Source organism: Podarcis raffonei, chromosome 2 (genome assembly GCF_027172205.1).
Source record: "Podarcis raffonei isolate rPodRaf1 chromosome 2, rPodRaf1.pri, whole genome shotgun sequence".
NCBI lineage: Eukaryota > Metazoa > Chordata > Lepidosauria > Squamata > Lacertidae > Podarcis > Podarcis raffonei.
The window spans coordinates 84,099,843-84,115,862 of NC_070603.1; the positions used below are offsets into that span (position 1 = coordinate 84,099,843).

General features: G+C 42.1%; 1 protein-coding gene across 5 annotated transcripts in view; it reads left to right on the forward strand.

Moving 5' to 3' along the window:
• Positions 1-16,020, forward strand: part of FLNB (filamin B) — an 82,421-nt gene that overhangs the window by 14,917 nt on the left and 51,484 nt on the right. For all 5 annotated transcript variants that reach the window (XM_053377922.1, XM_053377918.1, XM_053377919.1 and 2 more), the window contains exons 2-7: positions 9,459-9,707; positions 10,851-10,948; positions 12,025-12,172; positions 13,711-13,829; positions 14,192-14,269; positions 14,824-14,986. In XM_053377922.1, the coding sequence (XP_053233897.1) occupies positions 9,459-9,707; positions 10,851-10,948; positions 12,025-12,172; positions 13,711-13,829; positions 14,192-14,269; positions 14,824-14,986 (855 nt within the window). The remainder of the gene's footprint in view (positions 1-9,458; positions 9,708-10,850; positions 10,949-12,024; positions 12,173-13,710; positions 13,830-14,191; positions 14,270-14,823; positions 14,987-16,020) is intronic.

Sequence of the window (16,020 nt, forward strand, 5' to 3'; positions counted from 1 at the left end):
CACTCTTAATGCCACAGACTCAAAGCCAAACATACCTTAAAGATAACTGCAGGCTTAAATGAGGGTCTGTTGTCTGCAATTAGCCACTGAAATAGGAGTGTGATGTTCATAGTCCTTCCAGCCTCGATCTGAGGTGGCACTTTTCTTGTCCAATTGGAAAGCTTTTGCATACTGTTGATGTTTACTTGTAGTAGAATAATATGCATTGAACTATGGCATATGTTGATGATGGTTGTGTGGGTTGCCAAGCCCACAGAACCTGCATTCTTCTGCCTAGTCTTTCTGGAAGGATTGTTTTATTTCTGTCTTGCAAATGTCAAATTGCAAGACTGGCCTGCCTTTTGGAGAATGAAGTTCTGGTTTGTGAGAGGCCTTTTGTGGGAAAAATAACAAAAATGACTGTGCAATTTATCATGCACTGAATCCTCCTAGTATTTTCCAGTTCTGTTGTAATTTTAATCTTCCCCCAACTTGGTGTCCTCCAGGGTAATGATCACCCGAACTCACTTCAGCTGGTGTAACAGGGATTGTAGAAGTTAGTCCAGCAACAGCTCGAACTCACTAGTTTGGGGGAAGTCTAGTGTATTTTAGATACACTTTCATTATAGGTTTCTATACTTTCATGGGGCCATGCAAGGTCTCTGTAATGCTTCATACTTTCTGCCCCCCACCCACCCCCCAATTTCTTTGACAGCAGAATAATGGGAGTTTCTACTTATATTTACCAAAATTTAATAGCATTGGAAGATGGAGCATCTTACTCTGCAGTCATATGCTGTTGTTTTTGAAGTGAGGTTTGAAGACATGGAAGCATGCTAGGCAGGAGCCATAAGAGTAATGTGCCTTTCAAACAGTTATTTTATATGGCTGCCTTATTCCAGAGCCAGTGGCTAGTTGATCTAGATACACAGCTGGAGAAACATAAATACTTACCAGAGTGTTCAGTTCCTTTTGAGGGCTGGTGATGGGTGTCCTGTCTCCTTCCTAAATGGCCTATCACTGGAATTGGTGTTTTCTCATCATTACTGGTTTTCATGTGCTTGTGATGTGTAGCCACTGACTAGTGCATTTTATTCATGAGTGGGCACTCTAGTATTTTGGAGAACAGGCTGGTGGGATGCCTGCCTGAAAATAGACCCATGAACAAATATTCCAGACAGCAGCCTCAAGCAGCAAACTTGAAGGGGGGCATTGTTGTATGTCTAGACGGCTACCATGAACAATGTTGTGGGAAAGTTAATACCTCCTTTCTGGCATATCTGAAACGAAATGCAGGATTGGAGCCTTAATCAGCAGGCAGGGCTACTTCAGAACACTATTGTACTCATACGGATGGCGGCAGATTACTGGGAATGGTGGGTGAATGTGGGTGCAGACGTAACCGTAGGGCTTTCCAGACAATAGTTTTCCACACCATTAGCTGTTGACTATAGTGCTACCTCTGAAAGCACTTTCCTGACATTGTTTTGCACAACCTGTCTTGGACTGTCCCACCCATTCTGTTCCTGATTTGCCACTTGGCCTAGCAGCGATTAGCACAGTCGTCATGTGCTTCCATTGGAGCTGCCACTCCTTGACCGTCAGCGCCCTGGGGGTCCAGTGGTGCAGCTCTGTTCTTCAGGATGCTTGCTTCCACAGCATCCATTCACCCGTCGGTTGTTGGATGAATGAATCTAGAACCTCTGAGATAGGTTTGGGCTGCCAAAGCAATTGCCGTAGAAGCGAGAACGAGAGATCTCTATAAACGCTTGAGGCAGCTTGCGTTGAAATGAATGGCAGCATTGGGGGGTTGGGGAATGGTTCTGTGCATGTGCAGGTTAGAATGGCTGCCAAGAAATTCTCCTGGGAATATGTGCATCAATATTCGGATGTTTCGCAAGGCAGTGTTCCAGTCAAGCCAGTAATGAAGCAAACTGATCTCATCTGCAGCTTCTGGGGGCTTTTCACATACATGGGGAACAAGGGGTGACCTCACTAATGTGGAATGTGCTTTGCTTAGTGTAAGAGGGGGGCCTGTTCTCCTGGGGGTTATTGTCAGCATAACAAGTTTGCCAATGATGTCATTTATTCAAAGCGTGCTGCAGCAGGCTTTAAGGACACAGGAAGGGCTTTTCGAAAGCCGAAGTTTCTGTTTTAGTAATAAATGGAACCAAAGTTCTCCAGGTTGGCTGTAGAAAAATTTTATTGGAAAAGGAAGCATTACCAGGTGCTGACTCCTGTTATACCACTAGAGCCAGATCTTAATAGCCAAAAGACTCTTAACTCAGAACTGCGGTGGTAAATGTTAAGTGATAACAAGAACTGGTGAAAAACAAACCTGAGCTTGGACTTAAGTAGTGATCACTTAGCAAATGTGCCACAGATGTTTTCTAAGCAGCATAATAAAGCGCCCCAGTATTCATTGCCATACTTCTTGGCATCCCACTTCTTGGCATCTGTCTCAAGAGGTCAAATTAGCAACACCAAAGTGACCTCCCTGAGGCACAAGCCTGGGCAGTGTGTGTGGAGGTCCTGGGCTGCCCAGGGTACAAGACTCCCCCCCCCTCCCAGCCTCACTGCTGTGGTTCAAAGGAAAGCAGAGCAATGCTTTTGGCACCAGACTGGCTGCAGGAGTTGTCAGAAGGAGGAGTGCAAGGCACCATCCAGCCGTCTTAAGGACTATGCTCTGGATATGTGTAGGGTTTACTCCTGAGCCATTTCTTCTCCTGAAGTTCTCGTAAGGCAGTGGAGTTTTAAGACCAGAGTTTTCCTTCTAGATGAGTTACCTTCCCAGGTTGATGAGCTGCCTTTCAGACTGTTGAAGTCACTGTTGGTCTTGTTTGCTTAATCCACCAGATTCTGTGTTTACATGCAGGGGGAAGTCGCTAACTTACCAAGGGTTTGAGACCCATTGGTTATCCTCACCTGATTTAGCTGGCCAATGGAAGCCATTCCCGGGGTGTGGCTACTGTCACATGCTGACAGCTTCTAGGAGCCACAGGTGAGAGCTGAGTGCAGGGTGGGGACTAAAGGTGGACAAACTACCCCACCAGAGTTACCATCCCTCCCCTAACACCCCATACCTTTTTATTTAAAATGCCTACCGCATTCTTTAAAAGCACAGTCCTCTTGGGAGAAGAACTTTGTTAATGTGGCTCTGGTTGCATGACGTTCAGTTCACACTGCTTTCAGGGTAAATCACAAACATGAAAACCTCCCACTTCTGATAGTTGTGTGCTTTATTCGGAGGCAGGTGATGGGAAAGTTAGCAGTTCTGTTTTAATGGGCAGTACTGCAAGAGTAAACAGGGCAGGGTATGTTGCACACAGTACTTGCAGGACTAAATCATCCTTGCAACCATAAGATTTGACACTTGCTTAACATGGAGACAGTATTTCCATGTTAAATACTACAGCTGCCGAAGACAAATGGCTTGTGGCTCTGTACTAAGAAACTTGAAACTTCTAACACTTATTCAAAAACTAAATACCTTCTGAAAAGTGGGAGGTACAGGGAATAGACAGTGTTGGTCCTTGTGGTGATTGGGGGTATAAAAATGCTTCCTTTAAACATGACGGGGGCCCCTAACCCACAGGCAGTATTTGGCACCCCCAAAAGGTGGTTCTATGTGTTGCCCATTCAAAATTATATTTAAAATTTAAATTTTACTGAATTTAATGATAAATGGTTTGAAATGATACACAATGGTGGATGGGGCTATTGCAAGGCAGCTTTGAGAACTGCAGTTCACACCACACGCATACTAACACTTAAGCCGCACCCATTTTGATATGTGGCCCCCGGAGGGTTGACAATGGGTCATTGTGGCCCTTTACCCAAAGAACCACAGGTGATTAATTGTCTACAACAGACTCTTGATTTGAAACATTACATGCAACAGCTTCATCTTCTCTAGTTTACAAGACACCTAAGGATGCATTTGCAGCTATTGTAAGGCAACTGATGATGGCGGGATTGGGATCTTGTGGCCCTCCACTTGCTGGACCAACTCACATCAGCTGCAACCAGGGATGATGGGAGATGTAGTCAGCAGCATACGGATAGCCACATATCCCCCCTCCCCCACGCCTTTTCTAGTATGTTCTGTATTTTCCTTGTAGTATCATACTCCGGCTCTTTCCTGGTGTCTGAAATGATTAGTGTCCAGAATGTTAGCTGTGTTAGACGTCTTGTAGCAGGAACATCAAATTCATGTGGCACTATCAAGTCCAACACAGTTATTATGATCCAAGCTTTCATGGACTCTGACCACATGACTCTTCATTGAAAAAAATTAAATGGAGTTCTACCTTCAGGGAAATCTGCAAATGACATCATTTCTATTCACAACTGTGGTCAAGAACTTGCACTGCTCCTTCCTGCAACATGTTTATTCTCTGTACTAGAGTTCAGAGATCATGTCCTCTTGCTATGGTTTGGACCCACAGGCTTGAGTCTTAAGGTCAGGAGGAATGACCTGTTTCAGACATTACGACAATTCATGTCCTACCATAATGGGAACAATTTGTAGTGAGACATGTGTACATGTGCTTCCATTGTTTGATGGGTTGCAACATGCCATTTCCTCCAAACTCAACAAGCTGTGTCTGATGTTGCCTAAAAGTCCTGTCTTAAGGTAAGCATAGGAAGCCAAACTCTCTGCTACAGTACATAATTTGGTAACTTCTCTTTTTGGGGGGCCTTCCGCTGGAACAGAGGGCAGAGCTTAGTGACACATCTGCAATTTAAAATGACGAATGTGACCACTGAGATTATTATAAAGCATGTTATTTTTGGTACTGTTAGCTTATAGTCTTAAAAGGCGGGGGGGCGGGGGGAGAACCACTAGAACTGAGCAAAGATTACTATATGCCTTAAAGGGGCAGCAGCAAAGGTTCTGCTGCCAAGCTGCAATGCGGTGTGCAATGTATATGCTCACACCCACACACACTTTCACTTGGGAGAGGCACGTTGTTCACCAGCATGTTAACCACCAACAACTGACAAGAGGAGAGTCTAAAACACATGACCATTAAAAGCATAAATGATGTTTAGGGCCAGAAATAGCTCTGAGCAAAGTCGCAGCAGCCCCATATGCCTAAATCTGCAAGATGTATTCCTTGGAAGCAGATACCCTTTCAGGAAATAGTGTGGCTAACAAATACAAATGAACTGGAGGGAATAAATTTGAATTTGCACACCATAACCAAGCTAATGGCAAACATGATGACCTACAGTGGACAGATAAGAGTGTGTGCTGCCCAGAGCCTGCTGGTAACCATTTAAAAAAATCCAACATAAAATCTTTTCTAGAAGTCTTACTTTCCTGCCCTCAACTTACTTTGCTCCCGGCATTTGAAAGCAAGCCCAAATAAAACCTATTTTGGGATTGGGTTAGGAAAATCTAGGGGAATGGGCTGCCATTGCAATGGAGCAGCCTTTTTCTCCATGCTCTTGCTGTTCCAAACTAGGTGCACAGGTGGCACAGTCGAGATACCCTGTTGCAAAGTGGTGTCAAAGTTTGGAGTTTGTGCTGTTTGCTGAACTTCTTACTTCCACAAGTCCAAATGGTTGCTATGCCAGTGAATATGTTAAGAACTGGCCGTCTTTCATTCTAGGTCAGTAGTACTACATAGGAGCTTGTTCACCGTAGGTATGTCCCAGTTTGGTCACTTCCAGAGTCACAATATCATAAAACTGTAGAGTTGGAAGGGACGAGGGTCATCTAGTCCAACCCCCTGCAATGCAGGAATCTTTTCCCAATGGGGGGGACGGGACTTGAACCCATGATCTTTGAGACTAAGAGTCTCATGCTCTATTGACTGAGCTATCCTGTTTCAAGTGACAGTTAACCTGGTTTTCTCAAGCTGCCAAATCTAGCTTACAACAATACTGTCCTTCCTTTGCCCATGTTCTAATCTCTTGCTCGTGCCAGTAAAAAGCATAGTTCTTCTGTGTATTCCAGTTACCAAGGAAACTGACCACAGTAGCTTATCGTGTTTCCGCTAATTGTCTTAAGAGCAAATTCCTTGTAGTACTGCAGCAGGACAAAGTTTTTAAAAATTAACAAATTCACTTGGCTCTTATGCAACGAGGTTTTAGTTGGTGTTTCCCAGTCCAGGCACTCGTGAATAAACTGAGCCGCAAACTTTGTTTTGAACGGTGGTCCTGCAGAATAGTGGGTTGCTGGCAAAATGAGAACTGTTTCTAAGCAAGGCAAAAGGTCCTATTGGGTGACACTCTGGACTGTGCTGAAAAGAATTCTTTGGATTGCAGTGCAGAACTAACCCAGCTAGTAAATGCCAGTAATAAACCTGAATAACTATTCTTCTTTTTAGTAAATATTTAACGCTGGTCTACAGGATCTGACTAATTCCCAGGGCTGCAAGTACATACTTGCGAGATTGCTCAGTTTCAGTATTGATCAGTCATGTGAGGTTCACAATGGGCTGTAAGTAGGAGAAGGGGCAGAATGTTACTACTGTTTTGAACGTGTCCCAGGTTTTAAAATGCATGGGTAACAACCAAAGATGTATTTGGAACAAATTACAGCAATTTCTGAAGAACTAGCATCTGAAAGTGAGAAGGCCACCAGCTAAATACTTAAACAATTCACTGTTGGAAAAACAGAAAAGAATTGCAGTGGTATCTCAGGTTACAGACGCTTCAGGTTACAAACTCTGCTAACCCAGAAATAGTACCTCGGGTTAAGAACTTTGCTTCAGGATGAGAACAGAAATCGTGCGGCAGCGGGAGATCCCATTAGCTAAAATGGTACCTCAGGTTAAGAACAGTTTCAGATTAAGAACGGACCTCCGGAATGAATTAAGTTCTTAACCTGAGGTACCACTGTATGCTAAATTTATCTTCTCTGGCATAGACTTTCGGCTGATCGGTAGAGATGTCTTGTCGCTATTTTATTTTTGATTGTTTTATTTGCTGTTTTAATGTGCTGTAAATGGCTGTTATAAGAATTTTAAGTTCTTAGATATATAATGTTCATAAATGTACCAAGCAAACACGTACATAAATATATAAACCACATGTCTGAAGCAGCACAGGAAGACAGTCCTGAAACCATTTTAACTCCCAAACTGACCAAATGTTTCTCTGCAAGGAGGGAGAAAATGAAAAAAAACCCCACCTTCCCATTGTCCCAGGAATTAACTAATTACTATCTCAAAAGGAATGGCTACCAGACTACCAGAAAAGGCAATCAGATAAGGCATTATCAGATAACCTGGCAGATAGGAAAAACAACCACCATCAAATTTCTGTTGTAGACCGCCTTTTCTGTGATGTAGGTATGATATTTGTGGGGGGTGGTCTTGGGCTACACCCCTTCTGTGATGTATGTATGGAGGGGTGGTCTGGAGCTCCAGGGCAGGAAATTTCAAAATGGATATATAAGGCCTTGCGCGCCATTGTTCGAGGTCCTCCTCCTCCTCTCCTGCGTGTGGGGGAGCACCCTGTTGCAACAGTCAATAAAGATCAGGCTTACTAGCTGCTTTGCTTCTCAATATTCTCTGGCTGGTCTCTGTTATTTTCTCCTACCAATAGAGAACCTACCAATAGAGAACACATTACTAGTTTTTGAGTAGAAATGTTTTCCACATAAGGAGGAAATGTCCAACTGATGCAAAATGAGTTCCTACACTTTGTGCAACTTTTGGTTCACTGGTGGAATTACTTTAGGCTACTGTTTTCTTGCAAGCCCTTGCAGCTGTGAGAAGAGGCGATTGCACACCCCTTTAAATCTTGTGTGCATATTGTAGCTGTATAGTGAATTGAGCAATGACCCTCTGGAATCCGACAAATCTCAGACTTCACATGTTAAAAGACCAGTATGCAGCCACAAAGCTAACTTATCTTCAGCAGTTGATCTGCCCTGCAAACCTGGCTTGTGTGAGTCTACAGCTTAAATGTTGCAATTTTGCTAAACACTGTTCCTCAGGCCATGTACCTTAATAACCTCCAGACTGAAGCTGTATTGCTTAAGCAGTTTTAAGATGCAATTAACAAATGACAGTGGCTAGATAGAAATTCCACTGTTAATTGCTCATGAAATATATTTGTGCTTGGGGCCAGAAACATTACAATAGAGCTTTGCAATGGAGAGAGTTGTGTAGGTGAGCAGTTCCTCATCATGAGACAGTGCCTTGCCATAGTCTGTGAGTCCAGGTCTAGTTCAAACAGACCTGGCAAACAGGGCTTGATGTGAGTCCTGAAAATATTTGGATAAGAGTTCCCAGGAAGGACTTGTTTTCATAACTATGAATCTTTAAATTTCCCTGGTGTGATTTTGGTTTTACTACTGGCCAGAGTGGTGGCACACTGCAAACCGCTTCATAAGTTTTCTAGCCGCAGTATCACTTATGCAAGGACTCATTTTAAGTTTATTTCTAGATCTCTTTGGTACCCAGTCACAAATAGCTGTTGTAAGAGTCAGTATAGAAATGAACTTTTGCTTATTATACATCTGAGCTAGGTAGTAGGGGAGCTTGCTTTCCAAGTCCAGTTTTGTCGGCTTGATGCCATTTTAGAAGCACATTCATCTGTTTGGCTTTCTAGTTTCATCAACATACTGATGTGTCCCGGGCAAATGTTGACTAGGGTACTAAGGAATTTCTAGCTTGGTAGAAAGTCTGCTACTAATAGTTGAGTGATAAGGAGGGGAAATACTTGGACTAAAAATAACATTTTCATATTGATGTGAATAAGCTATAGCCAAATATGCAATAGCATGGAAATCTAGCTGTGTAAATGCTCCTTTTGTTCTCTAAATTCTAAATGACTGTTCCCTCTTGTCTTTGTATATCTTATTCACCATGTAATGTACCTTTCTACAAGAAAGGTTTGTGTTGTAGAAATAGCTCATGGTTTCCACCCCCATTTTTAAACCCAAGGTCTGTTGCTGCCAATCTGCTTAATTTTGCAATTATGCAGATTCTGTAAGAAGCTGAGTAAAACATTAATCTTAAATCATGGTTGATTCACTCTTGAAGAGAAACCAGAGCAAAGAATTTCTACCCTTTTGGGATATCTACCAGTTAGTATGATTGGCTTACTGCCACTTACTATGGAGGTACATAATGACAGTATATAAACTGTTTTATGCTCTCCTGTAGGGCAAGGTCTTGGATTGAGGACAATAGGCTGGTTGTCCTAGTTCCTAAGTCCACATTATTATGATCTGTCTGTTGACAGTAGACAGCTGAACTGATGGCTTGAGAAGAAACTTGGAGGAAGCTACTCCAACCATGAATCAAGCATATAGTAAAGTATGTGTAAAAAGATCTCAATAGATACCTGGGTAGATAGAAAGAACCATTGTGTCTGCCAGTCATATTATCCACCTGACTCCTGTGTGGTTAGATTGGTGGCTCAAAGCAAACGCCTTTAAGTGGATTTGTTACCTTTCAGCGTGACTTGATGCCTAATGGTGGTTTTAGTAGTAATTCTGTTTTTCTTCTTTTCAGATAGTAAAGCTATTGTTGATGGGAACCTGAAGCTAATCCTAGGGTTAGTATGGACCCTTATCCTCCATTACTCAATCTCTATGCCAGTGTGGGAAGATGAAGGAGATGACGATGCCAAGAAACAGACTCCCAAACAGAGACTCTTGGGATGGATTCAGAACAAAATCCCTTATTTGCCAATAACGAACTTCAACCAAAACTGGCAAGATGGCAAAGCATTAGGTGCCCTCGTTGATAGCTGTGCTCCAGGTAAGCCTTCTGTGACCTTTCCATTTTCTCGCCCTATGTCAGTAGCAGTTGATTTATCTTTACCTTAATGTAAATAAGATTCCCTTGCTTTGAGAAGTCCTGTACTTGACTAGAAGTCACACCTATGAAAACAAGCTCTAAATGTCTGTATAAAAGTCAGGAACCCTTAATGAAGGTTTCACAACTTTTAGGCATTGCTTTAAGTTTGCAATGCATCATAAAAAAAAACTTGGTACATATTTTATGGATTCCAAAATGTCCAATCATAGTTGTTGAGCAGCACGTTTTTAGCTTCATGAAGTATTGCACGGATTCCTAAAAGCTTTTCTACAGTTGTTTTTTTAACAAAATATCCTGGATGTAAATGCAGCAGTAGAGCTGTTTTATCGTGTTTACGAGCTGTTACCTTTGCTGCACCCAACTCTCAAGTGAATGAGAAGACTATTGGCTAAGTTAGCCTTCTTGTGATCCAGGAGTAGCCAGTAGCCTTATAGATGTTGGCACCTGTTTCTGAGCTAAGAAAAGAAGGATGTTGGTGGACTAACCTGCTGTCACCCCTGGCCGGGGTTGGTGAGAGTGTGGCAGAAGACCATTTTGGCTACTCCTTCTGTTGTCAATAGGATTCTTTAGCATCTTATTTGTTCCTACTTCTGGCGAAACAATTTTCTGAAAATTCAGCACTGCAGAACAACTTGATAAATGTTGCATCTAGAATTTTAGGGTAATCTTTACTTATTGCATATTGTAAATTAGAGAGCAGTTTGTTAGAATCATAGAATTTGACTAGACTGGCAGCATGGAGTACTGGAAAAGCCAATCAGTGGTTCAGCAGTCAGTGTAGCTCAGTGGATAGTAGGCAGTTCCAGTCTGTTAGATCTCAGATTGGCATTGAATCTCTTTCCTCACAAATGGGAGTGGAGGCCAAACAATACGAACAGGATTTATCTCACATATCCTGACTTTGCATTCTGAAAACCTTGGCTACCAGGCTATAATCTCCACTTCCTACTCTTGTGTAATGCAAGTGCACTTCTGTGGGTAGACCTTGACAGTTGCTAGCTAAAATTAAAATGGATTTATGCTAAGTGTAAATGCTTCCTGATGTTCATAGTATTTTAAACTTTATAATTCTTGCTTCGCTAGGTCTCTGCCCAGACTGGGAAACCTGGGACCCTAAGAAGCCTGTTGATAATGCCCGTGAAGCCATGCAGCAAGCAGATGACTGGCTAGGTGTCCCTCAGGTATGGAGAAGAGAAATGATATTTGAGCTTCAGCAAATCCAGGTGGCAGGATATGAACAGAAATAATTTTACTTGTAGCATCTGATGGTCCTGGTCCCACAAATTCAGCTGTGCTTAAAAATACCTGCTGTGGTATGAAATGTCATCGTCTCAAGTGATTAAAAACAGTGGGTCCTCCACACAGAATAGGTTTGATGAGACTGCTTCCTTGAAAGCTGCCCCTTTAGTGTACAGTAAGCCCGTAACTTATGCATGGGTTACATTCTGGGAATCGTGCCTAAATCCAAAGTTCTGTTGGGTTCAATGGTAGGTGGAATTGTCAGTTGCTACCTGGATCCCCACGCACCCCTTTTATTTTTATTTGCCAAGCCCATAAAGCTGAATGCACGCAAATTAAATGTGCATAAATCGCAAACGTACAATATTGAAAAACTTGAGTTTCCCCTCTCATTTTTACAAGGATAGAAGCCCCCCTTCCTCTAAAGGTTGGGCTGGATCCTATCCCTGCTAGAAACACTTTATAGTCCTCTGCCTTTATTGAAGTAACTCATATTATGCCCATTATTTGCTCCAGTAAAAGAAAGCACTTACGACTTACTGTGCCAGTGCCAGTTCAATAAATCTGCCTCGGCGTTTCTCTAAGATTAAGAGCCTTGACTGCTGTATGTACTTTTGAATTGGTGCTACTGAAGTATTTATTTGACAGGTCTAAAAAAGTTTGTACATAGAACCTAGGCAGTGTTTAGGGCGACCAGTAAAACATTCAGTGCAACTTCAAGTGATTGGCTGTTGGGAGGAAGGTGGCATCATAACTTTTTGACTGGCAGTAGTAACTCAACTGCAAATGACCCAGCTACAAAGCTATGTGTGCAAATAAAGTGCACTTATTCTATGTGTTGCAATTACACGGTGTAATCTTTCAAAAGGCTTCTTGCTCTTAGGAATGCTACTGGTTAGCTATATTTCCAAACTTAGGGATTTATTGGACGGGCAGTGATTTGGATGTGTAGGAATGTATGAGGGGAACTCGGATTCACATGTTGTAATCCTAATGAAAATATGTCCTTATTTACCAGGTCATCGCTCCCGAAGAAATCATACACCCTGATGTGGATGAACACTCTGTAATGACCTACTTGTCACAGTTTCCCAAAGCAAAGCTGAAACCTGGTGCTCCTTTGAAGCCTAAGCTTAATCCAAAGAAGGCAAGGGCGTATGGCAGAGGTGAGGTCTAAAATGCTTTTCTTATAACTTACGTGTATTGTTTCTTTTATCTTGTTACATACATTCAAAACTATTGTGCTTTAAAAGACCAGTTGGTTCTTGCTCTATTTAAATCATGTTTGTAGACAAACTTCCAAGTTGCATTGTATTCGTTTAGTGCAGTGCTGAGATTCAGAAAAATGTGGAAATAGTCCAAAAGCCACTCCTACTTTCACATGAAAATTCCCACTTTGAGAACCAGTTTAGCAAGGCTATTGTCTTGTTCTAAGATGTAAACCTAAACTTCATCACTGTCAGTGGGAGGGGACCAGTTGCTTCGTGTAAGGCAGTGGTTCCCAAACATTTTTCCATCATGGACCACCTAGAAAGTTGCAGAGGGTCCAGTCCACTTAATGGTATTTCTGCCTGTTGTAGCAATTGTAATGCACTGTGCTGTATGGTTTTTAATTGTATTTTGAATGCTGCTTTTATTTTGCACAAATTGCATCAGTTTGTATTCAAATAATACAGCAAAATACAATATTTCTTGGTGTATATTAAGATGGTAAGAATGTTGTTACACTGCAGTTTTCATGACTGCTGATAGGCAGACTGCCCAGGCAGAGGGTTAGCAGGAAGGCATCCTAGGCAGGTGGGTGAATGGTTGGCCCAGGTGAGTGTTGTCAGTGGTGGGTGGTCTGGGCAAGTTATAGAGGAACACGCAGGGTTCCCCAGCAAGCATCCTGCTGTTCTCGTTGTGAACCTCAGCAGCTTAGGTGACCTCAGTATGAGGCGTGTCTGCTGAGGAGCTTCCCTAACCTATTCCTCCATAGCTGACTTGGGCTGCCATTTGGCCAAGCTGTAAGAGGGGCATGGCTTGGGTGGTTGAGTGACAAGGGAACTGGAGGTGGATGGAGGCAGGCTGGTGAGTGGGGTTGGAATGAGAGGGGATGGGATGAGAACCTGGAGAGGAACGGAAGTTCTACCAAAGGAAAACAAGCAGGGATCCTGTGAAGACCATGAAAAACTAATGCACGTGTATATTCAGAAAGCTACCAAAATCTAGGGTATTGATGTTGTCAACGCTAGATTTTTTCTTTTTTAAGCAACACTAAGAATTTTAAAGCAAACTCCTAATTCACACATCACAGATGAATACACAGTTTTTTCGGATTCTGCACACCTCCAAATTTTGAAATACAATTCACTACTCAAACCTGTGTGTTAGGATAAAATTCATTTGGAAATGTGTACATTGAGAAGTATGTATTTACATTTATTTTAAAAATGCAGTTTAATGTGACAGTAGCTAAGACCAGCCCCATCACCGTGGATTTGTCTGTCAATAGCAATTAACCATGTTAGCCACAAATTGAACCTCTCATATTTTGTGGCAGTGCTTCTGCTACATTGCTACATTGCTACATTAAGAGCAAGGATAGCTACAAATTGGTGCTGATAATTCTAGGAAATAATGTACTTGCATCACAGTTTAGCAAGTAAAAGCTTTCTGCATGTCATCTCTACAGCCAGCTAAGCACAGCCTTTTATTCCTGCAGGAATTGAACCACATGGAAATATGGTGAAACAGCCTGCCAAATTCAGTGTTGACACCATCAGTGCTGGCCAAGGCGAGGTATTGGTTTTTGTAGAAGATCCAGAAGGAAACAGAGAAGAGGTATGCATATTGGGCCAGGGAAGGGAAATGGGTTGATCACTTACTACTATCTTACACTATGGAAAAGGAATCCTCTTCAAGTGTGTTGGCATTTGAGTGAGTTTCATGAATCATGAGGATGGACCATAGTTAAGGGGTACAGGCCATATAGAAGGTCCTAATTTTAATTCCTGGCATTTTATTTATTTGTACTCTTTTACAAAATGCTCTCCAGCGCAGGCTATAAAAATGTCACTATAAAAATAGGCACAATGTGTAGAATTAAAATCATAAAACGACCACAGCAGCCAATACGATACCCAGTGAAAAAGATCAAGAAACTTAAGCATGACTGAGTTGCCTAATACCTTCCTCTTTCTTAGGCCATGGTGACTCCTGACAACGATAAGAACAAGACTTACGCTGTTCAGTACCTCCCAAAGGTTACAGGACCTCACAAGGTAAGAATATCTGAAGATTCTGGAGGGAGACATGAGTTTTAGCTGCCAAGTACATTTTGCTCAGGACAATGTTGTTGTAATACTATCTCAAAACAAGTTGGTCTAGTTTTGTAGCTGTAGTTGAGAGCAACAACGCTCCCCCCCCCCGGCTTAAAGTACTGATTGGCTGGTCTAACAATTGTTCAGGTAAAAGAGGAGGTGGAGGCAACACTGGTAGTCAGTTTTATTTTAGAGTAGCTAAGCTGCCTTTTTTATCCTGCCTTCTCTTTTGTTGAGAAAGTGAACTATATGGTTGATTGATGTTCAATGCCCTATTAAAATATGTTTTGCCTGTAAAAATGTGCATAATTTATCTGGGTATGGTAGCTGGCAATACCACATTCAATGTTGGGCCTGCAGACACTTATCCAGAAGTTTTTTTTTTTTTTTAATTGGCTTTTAAATGTCAGCTTGTGAATTCAGAACTCCTCTGGATCTGCTATTGAGTGAATGCAAACTGGCTACCTGCTTGCAGTGGTGCATATCTAACTTGAATACTGTTACTACACTTCTAGGTTACAGTTCTGTTTGCTGGCCAGCACATTGCAAAGAGCCCGTTTGAAGTAAATGTTGATAAAGCCCAGGGAGATGCCAGCAAAGTGACCGCAAAAGGACCAGGCTTGGAAGTAACAGGAAATATAGCCAATAAACCTACTTACTTTGAAATTTACACAGCAGGTAAGATGGGCTGAATAGATTCCTTCCTTTGTGACATGGAACTGTGAGCAGGCTTGCCTTCTCTTCGTATGGGCCATGATGTTACTTCTCCCTATAGTGTCCACACAGGATAGGGACCCTGGGGCTCTGCAGATGTTTTTGGGCACTGAATCATACCTTTCCAGACGTCAGGAGTGATGGGAATTGGATTCATAGCCAGACTCCTCCCCTGACACAGAGCATATGTGAGGGTGGAAGGAATGCACAGTGCTCCATGGGTTGGGCATTTACTGTTATTAAAATTTTATTATTTGTGGTGTTTTTAAAGGGTTGTCTTTATTTCTGTTTTTAATTAATAGCATGCCACTTTATATAAACACTGACATATTTTTTTTATGAAGTGGTATATGAATCTTGCTAGATAGAATAAATGCAAATAAATGGGTTAAGGATGCTGAAGATGCATTTGAAGCTTCAGGGTTCAATTTGCAATTCTTGGCCACAGTACTTAATTAACAACACCTAGTTTGGACATGAAAGGGTGTATATCTGCTTTACATCTCTTTGGTGTCCAGTACAGAAGCCTGCCACATACCAACACTTACTAGTCTTCCAACAGGTTTTTGTTTTTTAGCAGGCATTGATATGAATTCACATCATTTTTTCCTGATTTACCAATCAGGGATGCCAATGGCCTTGGGTTGCTTTGGCAAGGAAGGTTGCCAATGTGTCTGCGTTCAGGAAGTGCGGAGTATAAGCTTTTTGTGCAAGGTGCATGATGTTCATGCATTTGAACTAAGCATTCTTCATTGTTCTTGGGAATGCATAGCATGTCTGTGGCATAGTAGCTTCGCTATTGTTTCTTCAGAAGTCACTTAAGACGAACTTACTGAGTACTAGACTTAGGAGTTTATAGCGCTTGAATTTTGCAGTAGTAACTTAAACAAAAAGGTTACTGCGAATTGAGTATAATGAGGATTTTCCCAACGGGGGGTGCGAGTCTTGTTGGGCTATATTGCAAAACTAAAGCTGCTTTTAAATCCTTCCAAATAGGA